Source organism: Leopardus geoffroyi, chromosome A1 (genome assembly GCF_018350155.1).
Source record: "Leopardus geoffroyi isolate Oge1 chromosome A1, O.geoffroyi_Oge1_pat1.0, whole genome shotgun sequence".
NCBI lineage: Eukaryota > Metazoa > Chordata > Mammalia > Carnivora > Felidae > Leopardus > Leopardus geoffroyi.
In genome coordinates this window covers 67644578-67664470 of record NC_059326.1, presented here as the reverse complement: position 1 = coordinate 67664470, position 19893 = coordinate 67644578, and the positions used below count along the sequence as shown (strand labels likewise).

At 37.8% G+C, this 19893-nt stretch overlaps 1 protein-coding gene across 2 annotated transcripts in view; it reads left to right on the top strand.

Annotated features, from left to right (window-relative positions):
* The window catches only part of UGGT2 (UDP-glucose glycoprotein glucosyltransferase 2), a 185360-nt gene that overhangs the window by 132309 nt on the left and 33158 nt on the right, over positions 1–19893 (top strand). For both annotated transcript variants that reach the window (XM_045480866.1, XM_045480877.1), the window contains exons 24-27: positions 2657–2752; positions 7004–7106; positions 9460–9539; positions 15683–15866. In XM_045480866.1, the coding sequence (XP_045336822.1) occupies positions 2657–2752; positions 7004–7106; positions 9460–9539; positions 15683–15866 (463 nt within the window). The remainder of the gene's footprint in view (positions 1–2656; positions 2753–7003; positions 7107–9459; positions 9540–15682; positions 15867–19893) is intronic.

The window sequence follows — 19893 nt, the reverse complement described above, 5'->3', positions numbered from 1 at the left end:
TTTATCATTATATATTACTCCTTTTGCTATAATTTTGTCTTAAAGTCTGTGGGGTCTCGTATTTAAGCCACATCAACATTCTTTTTGGTTAATGCTTTTCTGTTTTATCTTTTTCCATTTACTTTCAGTGTACCCACACATCTTATGGCATACAACTAGGCTTCCTGCCAGAACTAAAAATTCTGATTCTTAGTCTTAAATACAGAATTCTGATTCGGATGAAATGGATGTCCTTGCTTAATCTGTTCCTTTAGGAAGTAATTCATCATTTAGGAAATGATGTTAACATAGAAAACTATAAATAAAGTAGGAAAGTGTAAGGGCATTTCTGCAGTAAAGAGATAATATCCACAGTTATTTTCAAGTGGATATTTTAAAAAGAAAACTTTAAAAAGCAAAAAACGTTATTTTTGGTTAAATAATTTAGGTCTAGCTTATGTTGGAAAGCATATAAGTCATACTGAATTTTGTGAATATATCGTTAACATTTCAGAACGAATTTTTTTAATCTGATCTGGCAAAAAAAAATAGTTTTAAATAGGTTTGGGAAGCTATTTCAGCCACTTTATAGGTGGATTTCAGACCAAAACCACCACCTAAACAACAAAAACCAACACTAAACTATAAGAACATCCCCTCTAATTGTCTGAAGTCATTGCATGCACACACATAATGCTAAACACGTCATGTTGTGGTTAGAATAAATGCATATATGCTTGAATGTGAACATATGTTTAAGATATGCGTCCTTATTTTCATGTCTTCCAAGAGTTAGCTACCTAGGAAGGTGGAACTCTGGGTGCAAAAGACAGAGTCCTTGGAACCATTGCTGGGGGAGCACGTGACACCTGTTTCTGGAGCAGAGTGATTACTGCCTGGTCTGCTCGGAGACCATCTCCACTCCTTAGACAGGAGGTGCTGACCTTCTCGTGCATGTTCCCTTCTGCAGTTCAGAGTATTTTGCAAAAAGAGAGAATTGAGAGAATCTACAAAAAGGCTGTTTGGGGCCCCCAATTTTCCCTTTCCTCATTCCCTCTTCTCTTAGTGCATATGGTCTCCTTGAAACATGGGGAGCATGTTTAACCATATTTCCTCCATCGTGTCTACAATTTCACATATTAGAGATTATGTGGCTAGGGGCGCCTGGGTGGCGCAGTCGGTTAAGCGTCCGACTTCAGCCAGGTCACGATCTCGCGGTCCGTGAGTTCGAGCCCCGCGTCGGGCTCTGGGCTGATGGCTCAGAGCCTGGAGCCTATTTCCGATTCTGTGTCTCCCTCTCTCTCTGCCCCTCCCCCGTTCATGCTCTGTCTCTCTCTGTCCCAAAAATAAATAAACGTTGAAGAAAAAAAAAAATAGAGATTATGTGGCTAATAAATACCTTTGAGGGAGTTTAGGAATAGAGATTATGATTTTGATTAATTTACTCATTTAAAACAGGTTTATTGGGTGGCTCAGTCGGTTAAGTGTCCGACTTCAGGTCATGAACTCGCAGTTTGTGAGTTCGAGCCCCACATCAGGCTCTGTGCTGACAGCTTGGAGCCTGCTTCCAATTTTGTGTCTCCCTCTCTCTCTGCCCCTGCCCTGCTCATGCTCTGTCTCTCTCTGTCTCTCAAAAATAAATAAATGTAAAAAAAATTTTTTTTTAAACAGGTTTATTAACTGGTCATTAAGCAATGCTCTGTGAAAGATATGGTGTGTAATACAAATAGAAGGAATGTGAAGTCCTACATGTCAGAACCTTGTAGTCAAAGCTGATATATTATAGTAGAGAGATACAAGTTCTCAACTCTGCATCTGAATTTCTTTATAAAAAAGAAGTGCTTATCATTTCTTTTCTTGTTTCTTTCTTTTCAAAAACTTTCCTTAAAGTTTAGCCAACATTTTCTGCCCCAATGTTTCAGTGAACATATAATACATTTCCTCTGGCATGGATTTTCAAATTCGGTTATGTTTAATCTAGGTATTTGTTTTATGCAGTCGTAATTAGTTTTCAAACTAATTTGTGACTATACAAGTCTGGACTTCTTAGTTATTTTGGAAATTCTCCCTTTTGTTCTTCCTGCCCTTCTTTCTTTCCTGGGTGGGCTCCAGTGCTTGAACACGTAACCAGCACTCAGCAAATATTGCCTGGAATTGAATGACGCACCGTATCCTTACAGGCACTGTTAAGAACACTACTTATAAGTGTTTAAAGATCATGTCGATGATAAAAAAAAAAAAAAAGGATGGTTTTTAAAGCAGCAGTCATCTTTAAACTGACAAATTCTAGGGGCATCTGGGTGGCTCAGTTGGCTAAGCATCCGACTCTTGGTTTTGGTTCAGGTCATGATCTCTTACGGTTCATGAGGTCAAGCCCTACGTTGGACTCTGTGCTGACAGCGTGGACACTGCTTGGGATTTCCTCTCTCCCTCTCCCTCTCCCTCTCCTTCTCCCTCCTTCCCTCTCCCCGCCCCCATGCTTGCTCTCTCTCAAAATAAATTTTTAAAAAAACTGACAAATTCTACTTACAAATTTGGAAGAAAAGTCATTTATATAAAGCTTGTCTATTGGAGATATTTTACATTAAATTTCCATTTCTCAGGGCATTAATTGTGACATGAAATATGGACCTTTCTCCTCAGAAAAACTCATCTGTTGTTTATCTTGTTTACCTAGCATGAGTGACCTTGTTATGAAAGCTGATGCCCTTATTTCCTCTTTGCCTAAACGTGAATCTCGGTATGATATCACATTTCTTAGAGAGAATCACAGGTAAGAATATATATTTTCTGTCACTGTATCCTTTACTCAGTTATGGTTTCCACTTATAGCAAAATTTAGAGCAAATTAAAAATTTTTAGAGAAGAAATGTATTTGACAAGATTAGGAAAAGAAATTGCAGCTCTAAGATATTTGAAATGAAATTCATCAAGCTCTGTCTACTTACATACAATTATCTGTTTCCCCCAAAGGGAACCTTTTCTGTTGTTTTTAATTAGGGACGGCATAGAATTGGAGGAAAAATAGACATTATATAATTAACCTATAGACATGTTTCATTGTGTGATCTTTTTCTAATCAGTGCTCCTATAAAACTAAACTGAGATAAATACCTTAACATAGACTCATGATGGCTGAGAGTACCTTGTAAGTTTTCTGATTTTATGGTAGATGCAATCTTACATTGCTCATGTGTACTACTAGATGGTAATACGTGCTGTAGCTCCAGGAAGTCTGACTTTCAAGAGGTCTTTACACATGTGCAGTTGTATACTCAGGGAAAATAACTTTCTAAAGAAAGGAGCACTGTTGGGAAGGAAGTTTTATTTATTTATTTATTTTTTTCAGATAACTAAGATTCAATACTTTTAAGTGTTTATTATTATTTTAGATAGCGCGAGAGCTGGGGAGAGGGACAGAGGGAGAGAGAGAAAGAATCTTAAGCAGACTCCACAGTGAGTGTGGAGCCTGACACGGGGCTCAATCCCACTACCCCGGGATCATGATCTGAGCCTAAATCAAGAATCAAATGCTCAACCGACTGAGCCACCCAGGTGCCCCTCTTTTCTACGGGAATTCTTTTTACAAACTTCTTTGACTTCTAAATGCCATGTGCTGAAATAATTTAACACAAATTACTCAAAACCATCACTGTAAACATTAGTCACTAGACTGCTCTGTTAAGCTATATTGTACTTAGGAATTTTGATTTGTTTGGAACTTATTTACTCCCATGTTAAATGTCTGAAACAATTGATTTTTATAGTTTATTGTCAGTTAGTTTCAGCTCCCTTTCTCTAACTTTCAATTTCTCTAACTTTCAAATCTCTCAATGCATCTGTTGCTTTTAAGCCTACTGCCTTATTTTATATAGACAGAAGGTATGATGTGACTTTTTGATATTGGTTTGCAATTCTCCAATTTTTTCTGTTATTTATAAAAATGTATAAATGGATATGCAGTATGTACATATTGATGTGCATCTCTGTTTATACAGTAATACCTAATGCCTGCCTTCTATAACATGCAGATAAGATAATTTGCCATTTTCTGATTTCATGTATATACTTTAGGCATTTAACTTTTGTTTTCTATGTGCTTACCCATGCTGATAAATTCATCTGGGTCAACATTGGTTGTGTAGCATAGCATGAGCTTTCTTGTCCAAAAAACCCAGTTTTTGAATCCCAGTCTACCATGGCCCTGTGACTTCTCGTAGCTTCAGTTTCTTAATCTATAAAATGCGGGTGTCGAGTCCTACCCTTCCAGGGTTTTATGAGACTCAGGCCTACTGCCATGAATATAATAAATATTTAATGCATTGCAGCTATTATGTGTATTTGTTACACAAATAATGATACTTGGAAATAAGAGAAGGAAGATTAGACCTGAAAGTTAAACCATAAAATCAACTCCTCTTAATCTGGGGAGAGATGTGAATACCTACCTTAAGTAGGATCCAGGTCAGCAAAACTTAATGATAACCTAAGTGAAGGTATTAATTTAATGAGGGAAGAATGACTTTGTTGGATTCTGTGTTGGAAGCCTAGGAAAGGTAGAGAGAAGCACATTAGCAATGCTGGACTGTACAAGCAGGGCTTACTCAGAGCAGTTGGAATGCTGTTAGTGTGTGTGTGTGTGCGCGCGCGCGCACGCACGCATGTGCGCATACACATGTGGAGGTTGTGTAGATGAGAACTCGTTATTCATTTATAAAAGAATTGTTGTAGGGTTCGACCTTACACAATTGTAGGAGCTGGTTAAGCAGTCCCTCTGAGGCTATTGATACTGGAGCTTGGAGCTCACAGTGCAAGCAGGAAGGAAAGGAGGTTGCAAGGCGGATGGCCATTCTTTCTGCCTGCCATGAGCACACCCCAAGTTTCACTGTAAGCTTTCCAGTTTACATGGTTCATGAAGTCCACAATGGAAACAGAGGAGTTGTTCAGGTGAAATGTAACTGTATTTATTTATTTTTATTATTATTATTTTTAATATGAAATTTATTGTCAAATTGGTTTCCATACAACACCCAGTGCTCATTCCAACAGGTGCCCTCCTTAATACCCATCTCCCACCCCCCATCAACCCTCGAAATGTAACTGTTTTTAGAAGAGGGAGGACACAGAAATTCTCTGAGAAATCTTTGTGGAGGGAATACTATAGAACGAATAGTGTCTTCAACATCTTTTAAGATGGGTGGCTTGACCTGTCTTTATATACAAACTAATAACATCATAACAGACTTAATTCAGTAGAACATCTCTGCATGGAATGGATATGATATTGACTGAGCATCTTCCTGCTGCGGTGGCCTGTTTGAAATGTGCTTAGTTTATCCCTAAGACTTGAAGGGCTGCACATACCTACCTCAAGCCAACCTTCATGGCTCTCTTTGACGTAAGCTTTTAATAATTATTGACTGTCAGTGCACTTGACATCATTCTTCCTTGCTAATGGCATAAAGTGTAACACTAGTTTCTTGGCAATTGAATACACATCCATTGCCTTAAAAAGGTGGTGTAGGTGGAATTAGCATCTTTTTGTTAATATTATATGGGAAAAGAGATGTGCTGCTTCCATTCTTAGATTAGTCAATGTAATACCTACTAATAGGCTCAGGATTTTGCTCAGAAAATGGTCATGAGTCTACATCAATACATGTAGAAGTAGATGATGGGGAGGGACTGTTGGATTCGGATACAGACAGCCTCACAGAATCGGCAGTCGTCTGAGTAAACAGATGCCTGCTTTAGCCTCCACAACAGAAAATAACCAGTTTTGGCAGTTTGGGCATATTGGCAGTTTTAGCCAATCGGCAGTAGTCTGAATAAACAGATGCCTGCTTTTAGCCACCATAACAGCACATACAGAAAATACAAGTTTTGAGTAACGCTACAAGTATAGCAATAATTGGTAAAATTGTCACCAACATAACTAAAGTAATTAACCACTGTAGATTTAAAACATCTTCTTCAGTTTTAAAACATCTGATTTGTAGTCCTTATTTCTAGTAATAGTTCTGTAGCAGGATATGTTGTCTGATTCTGTCACTCCTATTTTTCACAAAATTAAATCATGTCAACTTCATATAAAATAAAATATCTTTCATTTCTTTGTCAAAGGACCCATATTTGAAGTGACTTTTACGTTAACTTTTATTGCTAAGAAATTCATCCCTTCGCTGCAAAAAGTCTAGATATTTATAGTCTTTCTGCACCAAAGAAGACTATATCCCTGTAATTTTACAGGGATACATTTTGATTTGGTAACCTTCATCCCTTTGTAATACATAAAATATAATTCATACATCTCAAAAAACTGACTTCCTGTATTATTACGGTGTTAAAACAGTAATTCAATTGAATATTCTGTACTTTTAGTCAAGTATATACTTTTAACTTTGAATTACGTTAAATATAAAATTTATTATCTTTCACTGGCCTCTTCTGTGCTCTGTGTTCCTTGTAAAAATGAGTCCATCTTCCAACTTAGAACTTAGTTCAGTGAAAGAAGCAAGCAGGAAGACTGAGAGGAGGAGCTCGGGAGAAGGTGCCTGGGGCCAAAAATAAGAATGATAAATTTGGGCTTTTACTTCCTGAACTTTCCTGTTATATGATATATTGGAGTTTTTTAAATACTAAATTCAAAAAAACTACTGAACAGTTCATTTTATTCTCAAATCTGAAAAAATATATTCAACCAACACAAAAGTAACCTGGTCCATGAGAATTTGGGGGAGGTTAAAGTTAGAGTTTTCACTGTAATAGTAATGTTCTTTGAAGAATTTTTAAAAATCACTCATTCATAAGTTCTTATTTTCTCTGTTTCCTTCCAGTTTTGTAGTTTATTGAACACAAACATGAGGCTTTTAAATTTGCATTTTCATCTGTGAAATAACAAGGTTTTTTTAATCTAGTGAGAAAGAGAACAATTTATAAGAATGTATATAGCTGAGATTAAGGTTTATTAGATAATTAAAGAGATTTAACTCATCCCCTTTCATCTTATTTTCTATTTTCGTAGCATTATAAAGATAAAGCCTCAAGAGAATGGTATGTTCTTTGATGTCATTGCTATTGTTGATCCATTGACAAGAGAGGCACAGAAGATGGCCCAGTTATTGATTGTGAGATAATATTTTTATTCTATATTCTATATATGTCATTTTATTATATACTTTTGTTTTGAAATTTATCATTAATCTGTCAGGTCTGTTTTCAAGTATAGTGTTTATGTCCTCTTGATTCTTTATTCTGTGTAACTTTTTAATCATATTTCAATGTAGAAAATGGAGTGGTGTAAGGCTGTGCATGAGGTGTATGGCAGGCCCAAGGTTCGGTGTTGCTGTGGACTTAATTGTTGTCTCCACCTCCCCTGAAATTTATATGGTGAAGCCCTACCCTTCCTGTGACTGTGTTTGGAAATGGGGCCTTTAGGGGTAATTAAGGTTAAATGAGATTTTACAGTTTGGGCTCTAATCCAATAGGATTTATATCCTTACAGAAGAGGAAGAGAGAGAGCTCTCTTTCTCGCCTCACACACACACAAAGCGCAGAGGTCATGTGAGCACGTGGCAACATGGTGGCTGCCTCCAAGGCAGGAAGAGGGCTTTCACCAGAAACAGAATCAGCCGGCCTCTTGATTGAAAATTAGTAAATTTCTGTTGTTTAAGCCACCCAGTCTGTGGTATTCTGTGGCAGCATTCTGAGCTAACTAACACACGGTCTTCCTGTCTTCACCCTGTCTCGAGTTCTGAAGAAATGGCTTCTGGAGAAGCCGATGGTATAATAAGTAACAATAGCCAAACAGGTGAGTGAAGGTTAGATTCAGAAAGTTTGGCCAAAGTAACAGAACCTTCAAGACTGGAGTTTATTTCTCTCATCTCACAGCAGCCTGGAGTGGCTAAGGCGGCCCCACGGTGTGAGGACTTGGCCAGCCTTTGTGTGGTAGTTCAGTCTTCCTCCTGAAGCGGCTGGTGTCTCGTGGCCTGAGATCCAGTCAGGCTCCTCTGACCCACCTCTGTGTTCCTGTGAGCGGGAAGGGGAGAGCAAGGGCGTACCCATCCAGTCTTGTCTCACTGACGTGAGCCCTGCATGAGGCTCTGCGCTGACAGCATGGAGCCTGCTTGGGATTCTGTCCCTCCTGCCCCCCCCCCCCCCCGCTTGTCCTCTCTCTCTCTCTCAAAATAAATAAATTTAGAAGAAAACAGTAATCAATCATTGTATCTGTAAGGCATGGAGCTAATATGATGCATTTTAGTGTATAAATACCTACTCCTACAGAGTCATTATTCAGAAAAAAAAAAAAACATTGCTTACCTCCGAAGTTTTTATGTAAAGGTAGAATTTAGGAATAAAATAGGAATTTAAATGGAAATATAAAATATGGGATTGGATCCCAGTTTATGTGATTGGAAATAATAACATGTTTCCTTCTGAGCACCTCAGCACTTCATATAATTTATTATTTCTTACCATAAGGAAAATTTATGCTATAAAACATAATTTATTGGAAGAAATGGATAGTTTCTCATTGAACACTTGAGAAAAACAGTGCCTCAGTGACCTCTGTTGTAGCAAATATGAGGAATGATAGAATAGGAAATAGGGCTCTGAAATCCTTAGTCTGTCCTGATTCCTTCTCAAGCCTGTTCTTTCCTGTTCTATGTGCCTTTTCTCATCCTTCTGTCTTTCTCTATGTCCTCCGTTGACTAATATCTTTCAAATCTGCACTGACTTGCCTTCTAGAGGTAGGGACTACCAAAATTAATAATTCTTCTACATCATATGCCCCAGGAAAAGAGACAGTATTTCCTCCGTATGTAGCTAGGAACTTCCTACATCTCTACCACGTGGGCAGAATTCCAAATGGACTGGGGCACCCTGGCCATTGTTGCCGTGAGGACAGCACTTTGTATTCACATGTCATAGTTCCAGCAATTATTTTACTTGTTCTTCAATACTAAGGAAATATGGAGACCATGAAAGAAAGTCACATTAGGCAAAAGGGAGACCGCATAACTCTTGAGCAATGAAATCAACTGTCTGGATTCAAATCTGACCCTGGCCATGATTTATTGTGTGATCTTGGGTGAATTACTACTACATTTCTCTGTGGCTCAGCTGTGAAGGTGGTCGCCTCTAAAGGCTGTTGTGAGGATCACATGAGATAATGAATATCAAGTGTGAACGCAGGGCACCTGAGTAGGTTAGTCAGTTAAGTGTCAGACTTTGGCTCAGGTCATGATTTTTTGGGTCGTGAGTTCAAGCGCTGCATCAGGTTCACTGCTGTCATCACAGAGCCTTCTTCAGATCCTCTGTTCCTGTCTCTTTCTGCCTCTTTGCCACCCCTTCTCTCTCAAAAATAAATAAAACATTTTTTTAAAGGTGTGAACACAGTGCCTGGTGCATAGTAAATGCCTAATAAATGTTAGATATTAAGATTATTTAATATAAAATATGGGAATTTTTTTCTAACAGGTACTTGGCAAGATTATCAACATGAAGATAAAGTTGTTCATGAACTGTAGGGGTAAGCTTTCAGAAGCCCCTTTAACAAGGTGAGTCTGAATGAACATAATTTCATTTCAAAAAGTTTGCAGATGCTAAGACTAAAAGAAAGGACCATAATTACTGGGTCTGTTTTTTTTTTCTTCACAAGATGGTTAACTGAAAAATCAGAAGACCAAAGATAATTTATTAACCTTAATGGACGCAAAATTATAATAACCAGTAAAATTGATCTGACATAATTACAGTATTTACATGGATTTATGTTTGTCCATGGGTATTTTTGAAAATGTGATGTAGACATACCTATATAAAGTTGAATTAAACCATTTTTGTGTTTGTGTACTTTCAGTACTTCAGAGCTGAATTATCAAAATGAACTTTATGATATTGTCTCATTTCTTATTCAGAAGTATTGAGATGTAGTTAGTGTAGAATAATCTTTTAATAATACAGAAAATGTTTATTGTTATATGCAATTAAAAATTTTTATATATAATTTATTGTCAAGTTAGTTAACATACAGTATATATGGTGTGCTCTTGGTTTGGGGGGTAGATTCCTATGATTCATCGCTTACATACAACACCCAGTGCTCATCCCAACACGTGTCCTCCTCAATGGCCATCAGCCATTTCTCCCCTTTCTCCATCCCCTCTGTCAACCCTCAGTTTGTTCTCCACATTCAAGAGTCTGTTATGGTTTGCCTCCCTCTCTGTTTGAAACTATTTTTTCCCTTTCCTTCTCCCATGGTCTTCTATTAAGTTTCTCAAGTTCCATATATGAGTGAAAACATATGATATCTGTCTTTCTCTGAGTTATTTCACTTAGCATAATGCCCTCCAGTTCCATCCACATTGTTGCAAATGGCAGGATTTCATTCTTTCTTATTGCCAAGTAGTATTCCATTGTATATATAAAACACATCTTTATCCATTCATCAGTTGATGGACATTTGGGTTCTTTCCATGATTTGGCTATTATTGAAAGCACTGCTATAAACATTGGGGTACATGTACCCTTTTGAATCAGCAGTCCTGTATTGATTCAGGCAGGATCAATTGCTGGGTCGTAGAGTAATTCTATTTTTAATTTTTTAAGGAACCTCCACACTGTTTTCCAGAATGGCTTCATTAGTTTACATTCCCACCAACAATGCAAGAGGATTCCTGTTTCTCCACATCCTCACCAGCATCTGTTGTTTCCTGAATTGTTAATTTTAAGCACTCTTACTGGTGTGAGGTGGTATCTCACTGTGGTTTTAATTTGTATTTCCCTGATGATGAGTGATGTTGAGCATCTTTTCATGTGTCTGTTGGCTCTCTGGATATCTTCTTTGGAAAAGTGTCTGTTCATGTTTTCTTCCCATTTCTTCACTGGATAATTTGTTTTTCGGGTGTTGAGTTTGGTAAGTTTAATCCTTTATCTGATATGTCATTTGCAAATATCTTCCCCCATTCCATCGGTTGCCTTTTAGTTTTGTTGATTGTTTCCTTTGCAGTACAAAAGCTTTTTATCTTGATGAGGTCCCAATAGTACAGTTTTGCTTTTATTTCCCTTGCCTTTGGAGACGTGTCAAACAAGAAGTTGCTGCAGCTGAGGTCAAAGAGATTGTTTTTCTTCTCTGGGGTTTTGATGGTTTCCTGTCTCACATTTAGGTCTTTCATCTATTTTGAGTTTGTTTTTGTGTATGGTGTCAGAAAGTCGTCCAGTTTCATTCTCCCAGCACCATTTGCTAAAGAGACTGTCTCTTTTTCATTGGATACTTTTTCCTGCTTTGTCAAAGATTAGTTGGCCATACATTTGTGGGTCCCATTCCAGGTTCTTCATTCCATTGGTCTATGTTTCTGTTCTTGTGCCAGTACCATGGGGTTCTGTCCTTCAAGAAGAGCTAAAAATTATAAATGTTTATGCTCTCAACTTGGAAGCACCCAAATACATAAATCAGTTAATGACAAACATAAGCAATCTTATTGATAGGAATACTATAATTGCAGGGGACTTTAATACTCCACTTACAACAATGGACAGGTAATCTAGGCAAAAAAATCAATAAAGAAACAATGGCCTTGAATGATACACTGGACCAGATGGATTTGACAGATAGATTCAGAACTTTTCATCCAAAAGCAGCAGAGTATACATTCTTCTAGAGTGTACATGGAACATTCTCCAAGATAGATCACATGCTGGGTCCCAAAACAGTCCTCAAACATATAAAAGAATTGAGATCATACCATGCATATTTTCTGATCACAACAGTATGAAACTTGAAATCAGCCACAGAAAAAAAAATTGGAAAGCCTCCAAATGCATGGAGGTTAAAGAACATCCTACTAAAGAATGAATGGGTCAACCAGGCAATTAAAGGAGAAATTTAAAAAATACATGGAAACAAGTGAAAATGAAGACACGGCAGTCCAAACCCCTTGGGATGCAGCAAAGGAAGATACATTGTAATCCAGACCTATCTCAAGAAACAAGAAAAATCCCAAATACAAAAACTAACAGCATACCTAGAGGAACTAGAAGCAGGACAGCAAAGAAACCCCAAAGCCAGCAGAAGAATAGAAATAGTAAACATTAGAGCAGAAATAAACAATACAGAATCAAAAAACAAAACAAAACAGTAGAACAGATCAATGAATCTAGGAACTGGTTTTTTGAAAAAAACAGACAAAATTGATAACCCCCTAGCCAGACTTCTCAAAAAGAGGACCCAAATAGATAAAATCACAAATGAAAAGAGGATAGATCACAACCAACACCACAGAAATACAAACAATTATCGGAGAATACTATGCAAATTATATGCCAACAAACTGGACAACCTGGAAGAAATGGACAAATTAGACACCTACACACTACTAAAACTCAAATGGGAAGAAATAGAAAATTTAAACAGACCCATAACCAGCGGAGAAATTGAATCAGTTATCAAAAATCTCCCAATAAGTAAGAGTCCTGGGCCAGATGGCTTCCCAGGGGAATTCTACCAGACATTTAAAGCAGAGTTAATGCCTATCCTTCTCAAGCTGTTCCAAAAATAGAAATGGGAGGAAAGCTTTCAGACTCATTGTATGAAGCCATCATTACCTTGATTTGCAAACCAGAGACTCCACTAAAAAGGAGAATTACACGTCAATATCCCTTATGAACATTGGATGCACAAATTCTCAACAAGATACTAGCAAATCAAATTCAACAGTATATCAAAAGAGTTATTCACCACAATCAAGTGGGATTCATTCTTGGGCTGCAGGGCTGGTTCAGTATTCGAAAATCTATGAGTGTGATACATTACATTAATAGAAGAAAGAATAAGAACCGTATGGTCCTATCTTGGATGGAGAAAGCATGTGACAAAATACAGCATCCTTTCTTCATAAAACTCTCAAGAAAGTCGGGATAGAAGGAACATACCTAAACATCATAGAAGCCATATATGAAAAGCCCACAGCTAATATCATCCTCAATGGGGGAAAAACTGAGAGCTTTCCCCCTGAGATCAGGAACACAACAGTGATGTCCACTCAGTTGTTTAACATAGTGTTGGAAGTCCTCGCCTCAGCAATAAGACAATAAAATGAAATAAAAGGCATCCAAATTGGCAAGAAGAAGTCAAACTTTCACTTTTTGTAGATGACATGATAGTCTACATGGAAAATTGGAAAGACTTCACCAAAAAGTTGCTAGAACTGATACAGGAATTCAGCAAAGTTGCAGGATACAAAATCAGTGTATACAAATCAGTTGTCTTTCTATACACCAATAATGAAGCAACAGAAAGAGAAATCAAGACATCAATCCCATTTACAATTGCACCAAGAGCTGTAAAATACCAAGGAATAAATCTAACCAAAGATGTAAAAGATCTGTATGCTGAAAACTATAGAAAATTTATGAAGGAAATTGAAGAAGACACAAATGGAAAAACATTCAATGCTCATGGATTGGAAGAACAAATATTGTTAAAATGTCATTACTACCCAAAGCAATCTACATGTTCAGTGCAATCCCAATCCAAATTGCCCTGGCATTCTTCTCAAAGCTAGAGCAAACAATCCTAAAATTTGTATGGAAGCACAAAAGACCCTGAATAGCCAAAGTTATGTTGAAAAAGAAAACCAAAGCGGGAAGCATCACAATCCCAGACCTTAGCCTCTACTACAAGGCTGTAATCATCAAGACAGTATGGTACTGGCACAAGAACAGATGCAAATATTTCACATTAAAACTGTTGAAATAACATGGTCTCTAAAGTGGGGACAAAAACTTACCCATCTTCCCCTTTCTGGGTCAGGGTCACTATCGTTTTGAGCCATCCTTTCTGATAGGAATATGCAGATCTTTCAGGTGTCACGGGGCAAAAAAAAAAAAAAAAGGCTTGTCAATGTACCGTGCAAACACAAGACAGAAAAGTTGCATTCGGTTAGTCCCTTGTTTACTTATTGAATTGTATTTGTTGTAATTGATAAACATAGGTTATTGCCTTGAGCAGATATTTTAAACATGGCAAATATTTTTAATACAGTGTTTGGAAAGCAATAAAATGGGAAATGTAAGGAATTTAGATGAAAATTTAGGGTACATTCATTCCTTTCCTGAGACTCATGTCCTCAGATCTCATTCACTTTTCATACTTCTCATTTATCTTGTGTATTTCAAATTTTATTACGTCCCTCTAAATCCAAACAAAAGCTTTCATCTTATTTTAGCCACTAATGGAGAGAGGTCAGTTAGCTCTGTGAGTACAGAATTTTTATTCACACGACTAGAGATGCTCTCCATAGTATCCCTATAAAGAGTAAGAATATTGAACATAAGGAAGCATAATCCATTAGGAAGGAAAGAACTTGACCTAAGGTGAAATGACCCTTAATGTACCAGACAGATGCTTTGAGCAATTAATAATGCTGCACAACACAAAGACTTTGAAACTGGTTTGGAACTATGGGCTCAACAGAGTATTATTTACTCGGTAGCATCTATCAAGAAAACTAGATGACACATTGGTCCCCAAGCCCTTTGCTTTTAGAATACTGTCCCTCCTTCTCAGACGTGGCACAGGTTGTGGGCACCCTGCTGTGTCTCCCACGTGTCCCAGCCTTCCTGCGGGGTAGGAGTGCTGAATCTCCTCTTAGCTAATCCTCCCTTCCTGTTGGAACCCACACTTGCTTTGTCACATAGATCCTTTGTTCCATGTCTTTGACCTCCCTGCCAGCCCTTTTCTTTCTGTCCTGAGAGTTTACTCAATTTAAGAAGAGAAATAAAAAGGGGCACCTGGGTGGCTCAGTCGGTTAAGCATCTGACTTCGGCTCAGGTCATGATCTCGTGGTTCGTGAGTTCAAGCCCCACGTCGGGCTCTGTGCTGACAGCTCAGAGCCTGGAGCCTGTTTCAGATTCAGTGTCTCCCTCTCTCTGACCCTCCCCCGTTCATGCTCTGTCTCTCTGTCTCAAAAATAAATAAACGTTAAAAAAATTTAAAAAAAAAAGAAGAGAAATAAATTGCTCTCTTAGTAACCTCTCCTCTGGAGCCCAGACTTTTTTCTCCTCTTCTGCATTCTTTCTCTTCTCAGCTTCTTCAGGGATGGCTCATACCCCCTGTTCACCCCTCATTCACCTTGTACCTCCCCCTGCACCTTGCCTTTCCCAACACAGAGCTTGATCCCACAACCCTGGGATCATACCTGAGCTGAAGTCAAGAGTCAGATACTCAACTGACTGAGCCACTCAGGTGCCCCAGTCCTATTTGTTTTTAATTGAACTTTCATCAGAATTTTAGCTTGAATTTTATTCGCTTTCTGGTTATCATTTCTCCTCATCCAGTTAGTGGTGCCAACATTTAATAAAATGGCTGACAAATAGTCAAATCTGAAGAAGGATCAGTGAGCAAATACAGCTCATAATACTAGAACCCACATAAGTCAGTATATCCTAAAAGCATTCTAACCATGTTCATTAAGAAATAATTAACAAGGATATATGATGTATACAATCTGGTAATAGATGACAGTGTAAACAGACTGTGTACCATTTATAAGCATCAACTGTTCGGCAGTTACAGTGTGTTTTAGTCTTTTTAATTTGAGATTTTTGGTCATGTTCGTAAGTGATTTTCAGTTTTTAAATATTTTAGAAGAAACTTCAGTTTTGGTCATAGTATGTATTTTTATTTATGTTCTGTTGACAGCTTTTATCGTTTTGTTCTGGAGCCAGAACTGATGTTAGTGGGTAATGACATTACTGGACCAGTGGCAAAATTCTTGGATATCCCTGAAGCGCCCCTTCTAACCCTCAACATGATTACTCCTGAAGGCTGGTTGGTTGAAACAGTACACAGCAATTGTGACCTTGATAATATTCACCTCAAGGATGTAAGTTGTCCTGTAAAGTTGTATAAGATAAGAGGAATAAGGTACATTCTTGTCAGCCGCTGTAATTGTAAGCAATGACTGATCATGCCATGGCTGCTCCCAGAATTTTCTTCCTTATGGTTCTAGGTCCTGATCCAGTCTTTCCTTTGATTTTTGAGTTTCCTTAATTTACAAATTCACCTTCTCTAGTTTTCCAGGTTCCTAGGTACTCTTACCTTCTTTGTTGCCTCAGACCCCTACTTCACAGGTGCTCCTCTAAGATGAACGACGTAGGAAATATGGAGTTGGATGACTTAGGACAACACCGTGAAATACCTATTTTGCCCCTCAGGTTTTGTTTTTAACTCTGGAAGGAACAGTTTTAGCTGAAACTCTGTTTTGCCTCACAGCACATGGCCAGAGAAAGCAGCCCGAACGAGATTAGGGTAGAAAGCAGGGAACAGGGCGCTCTCAAAACTGCAGGCTGGGTGCACTGCTTCCCACCTGCCCCCTACACTGCCTACCCTACCTCTGCCCACCCTCTGGCCCCACCCCCTGCACCCCCACCCTGTGATCCTTCTCCAGGAAATGTCCAGCCTTCTCTTCCCCACCTATTACATTCCGCCCAGGGCCCACAAAAGAGGAGGAGACTATTTTAAAATACACTCGGTCTTTCAGAAAATTGGATTCAGAAGTCAGAACTGATTCGTGGCTAATGACATTACTGGACCAGTGGCAGAATTCTTGGATATGACTGAAGCACCCCAAAATACTCCTAAAAACAGAAGCATTTTAGGAGAGCTTACCTAGAGAATAGGTATCCAGAGAAGGGAGCAAATCCCTCCTTCTTAGCATCTTCCCTCTTGGCTTGGTTCTGCGTAGCCCTGACCTGTTTTCCAGCTCTGAGTGTGGCAGCTTCTTGTAGCTACTGCTCTAACCTAGGCTGTGAACATTTTACCGCTGATAAAATGGTTGAGATTGTTCATCATATTTGTTTCTCATGTGTTACCTTTGTCTAAAGACTTTCCTTCCAGGCAGGTTTCTTCGGATCCAGTTGTGAATAGATTGTGTGGTTTCCCATCACTTCCGGGGAACACACCCACTGCTGTCAGCTTCAGCCACCCAGAGAAGGACCTAAAACCCTGCCATAGGCATCACCAATAATCAGTCCTTCAAATATCGGGAAAGAATAGAAAAGCAGCAAAATAACATAACCCAGGAGAGAAAATTCAGAAATGAGTTTATCAAAACGTAAAAAACAATCCTGTTTTCTCTGCGATCAGCCAGCTCTCTTAAAGGATTATCTGGATTCTCCATTAAGAGAGTTCAGTGATCTATACCAATAAGATGAATTTATAAGTTCCAACCCAAATGCTAAAGAGTTTGAGGTGGGAGAATTAACACGGCTTAGAAAAGATTTAAATTGAATCTGTGGTAAAAAGTTAAGCAGCTATTAAACAATTAATGGAAATTAACTACACATTGTTGTGACTAGCAGATACAGCAGTGTCTTTTTAGAAGCTATTAATAAACATACAATGTATATATATTTATATTAAAATATATATTAAAAATTATACAAAGAGCCAGCCAGATGCTTCTAGAAGCTATTTAAATGAACAATAGTTACATTTATTTTAGAAGACTAAAATAAAGAGAAATCGTTTTTTCTGACTTCATAGATTATATGAATAAACCGAAGGAAATTACAAATTCTCGGGGCTATGAAAGTTAACTACTTGTAAGTCTTTTCTCTCCTGCTATGTTCTGTACACACTTCCAGTATGACCCGCAACAATCTAGAAGAATCTGAAATCACAAAGTAGAGACACTTGATGGAGTAGAGGGAAGGAGTTGCAGGTAAAAGGGAAAGTACGGCTGACAAAAATGAGGCAGATAGAGATTTGTCCCACGCATTGGCTCATGCAAGTACTCCTTCGCGTCTAATCCCTGGACGTTTCATAGACACCTAAAAACATTTGATGGCATAAAACTCTCCCTCACCAGGACTTTTGTTCATGTGTTTATGACACAAGCATCATTAATGCCAAAATCGAAGGTGACAGAAGTGGTTCTAGGGAAGCTTAAAGTGAGACAATCCCTCTTCCCTGGAATTTAGAAGCAGTTCTCCTCAGAGCTTGTTATTAGAACTTCATCCAAAGACTCCTCAGTTATATTAAATCACAGCCTGTATCCGAAAGATACCAAAACACCTGAAAAACTAGTGTATGTTTACCCCTAAAGAGAAAGTGAGGAATAAAAGATTGCTAAAGGATAGTAGGAGGTGGCTGTGTTAAAAAGGAATTCATAGAACAATGAATTCAAGAACTCCAAAACAGCAGTACAGTTGACCTTTGAACAACACAGGGGCAGGGCTGCTGACACCGCCCCCCCACCCCCCCCCCGCCCCCGACACACACACACACACACACACACACACACACAGTCAAAAATCTGCATATAACTTTGACTCCTGCCCAAAACTTAACTACTAATAGCCTACTGTTGACGAGAAGCCTTACTTCACATAAGCAATCAACATATATTTTTTATATGTCGTATATATTGTACTTTTCATAAATTACTAATTTTTAAAATTTTTTTTTATAATAGGAAATTTTATTTCAATATTTATCTTTAACACTATTGTAGTGTTTTTTAAAAACATGGATGTAAATTTTTTTTCATTTAAATCCAGGTTTGTTAATATATAGTGTAATTTCAGGAATAGAATTCAGTGATTCATCACTTACGTATAGCACCCAAGTAAGCTGGAGAAGAAAAACCTGATTAAGAAAATTATACAGGAGAGGACATGCTTTTCCAGTACTGTACTGTATTTATAAAAAAAAGAATCCATATGTAAGTGGAACCATGCAGTTCAAACCCATGTTGTTCAAAGGCCAGCTATAATTTAATTTTTTCCAAATTTTTACTTAAATTCTAGTTAGTTAACATATAATGTAATTTTAGTTTCAGGAGTAAAATTCAGTGATTCACCACTTACATATAACACCCAGTGCTCATAGTAACAAGAAGGGTCAGCTGTAATTTAGATGTCCATTGCCAGTGTAATTGTGAAAGAATTCACATTTTACTACCATAGATAATTGTTAATAAATCCAAATGATAATCTTTATAATTAAACTTATACTTAAAGGAAGAAGCTAACTTCCTTACTATTTAGCCACAGGACAATAAACACTTATATTTAGAAATATTAATATGCACCCAAAGTTATATTTGTAAGGTATTAAATTCATGTCTCATATCAATAAGCTAACATTTAGAACAGATAAGTAAGCACATAAAGGAAATGCAAATATCACAAAAGACCACAAACTCCTGTCCTTGCTAAAAATAAACCTTGATAATAGAAACTAATTTAACTTAAATTACCTTAATGAAATTATTTGAAATGAACTTATAATATTCACTAGAAACAACTCTTTGAAAAATGGATTGTCTGTTTTTGATGTTGTAGTTTGAGGAAGTCCGTAGAATTGATGTCTGTTATCCAAATCTATAGGGACAAGAGAAAGTTTCACATTAATATATTATAAAATAAAAGTATTACTGGTCTCCAACTGATGTGTATTTGGACTTTGCCCTAATATGTAACTCCTAAAGAAAAATATTTCAGCTTCGTGACCACTGTGAGGTACAGTTCCTCGTCTGTAAAGTTCTGTGATTTTGTTTTGACTTCACTCTTCTCTCCTCCTGAGACCGTCTCCTGTGAATGTTTCCTTGCACACGTGGTGCTGTCAGGACTGGGGGCACACGTGCATGATGTAGGTGAAGCTCATTGCTAGACTAGTAGAAGCTCAAGTAATTCAGATCCCAGCTAACGTTGAAACAAGCACCGTTGTCAAAGAAAGTACTTATCTCTTGTTCTTAAGACCTGAACTTGAAGAGAAATGCCGCACACAAGTATTATCATTCTTTCTGTGGTGATTGTGAGGAAAAGCAGCTATCCAATAGAGAATGCTTTGAAATACTTTATATCCTAAACACACCAGAAAATAGTGTCAAAAACTCACAGCGAAAT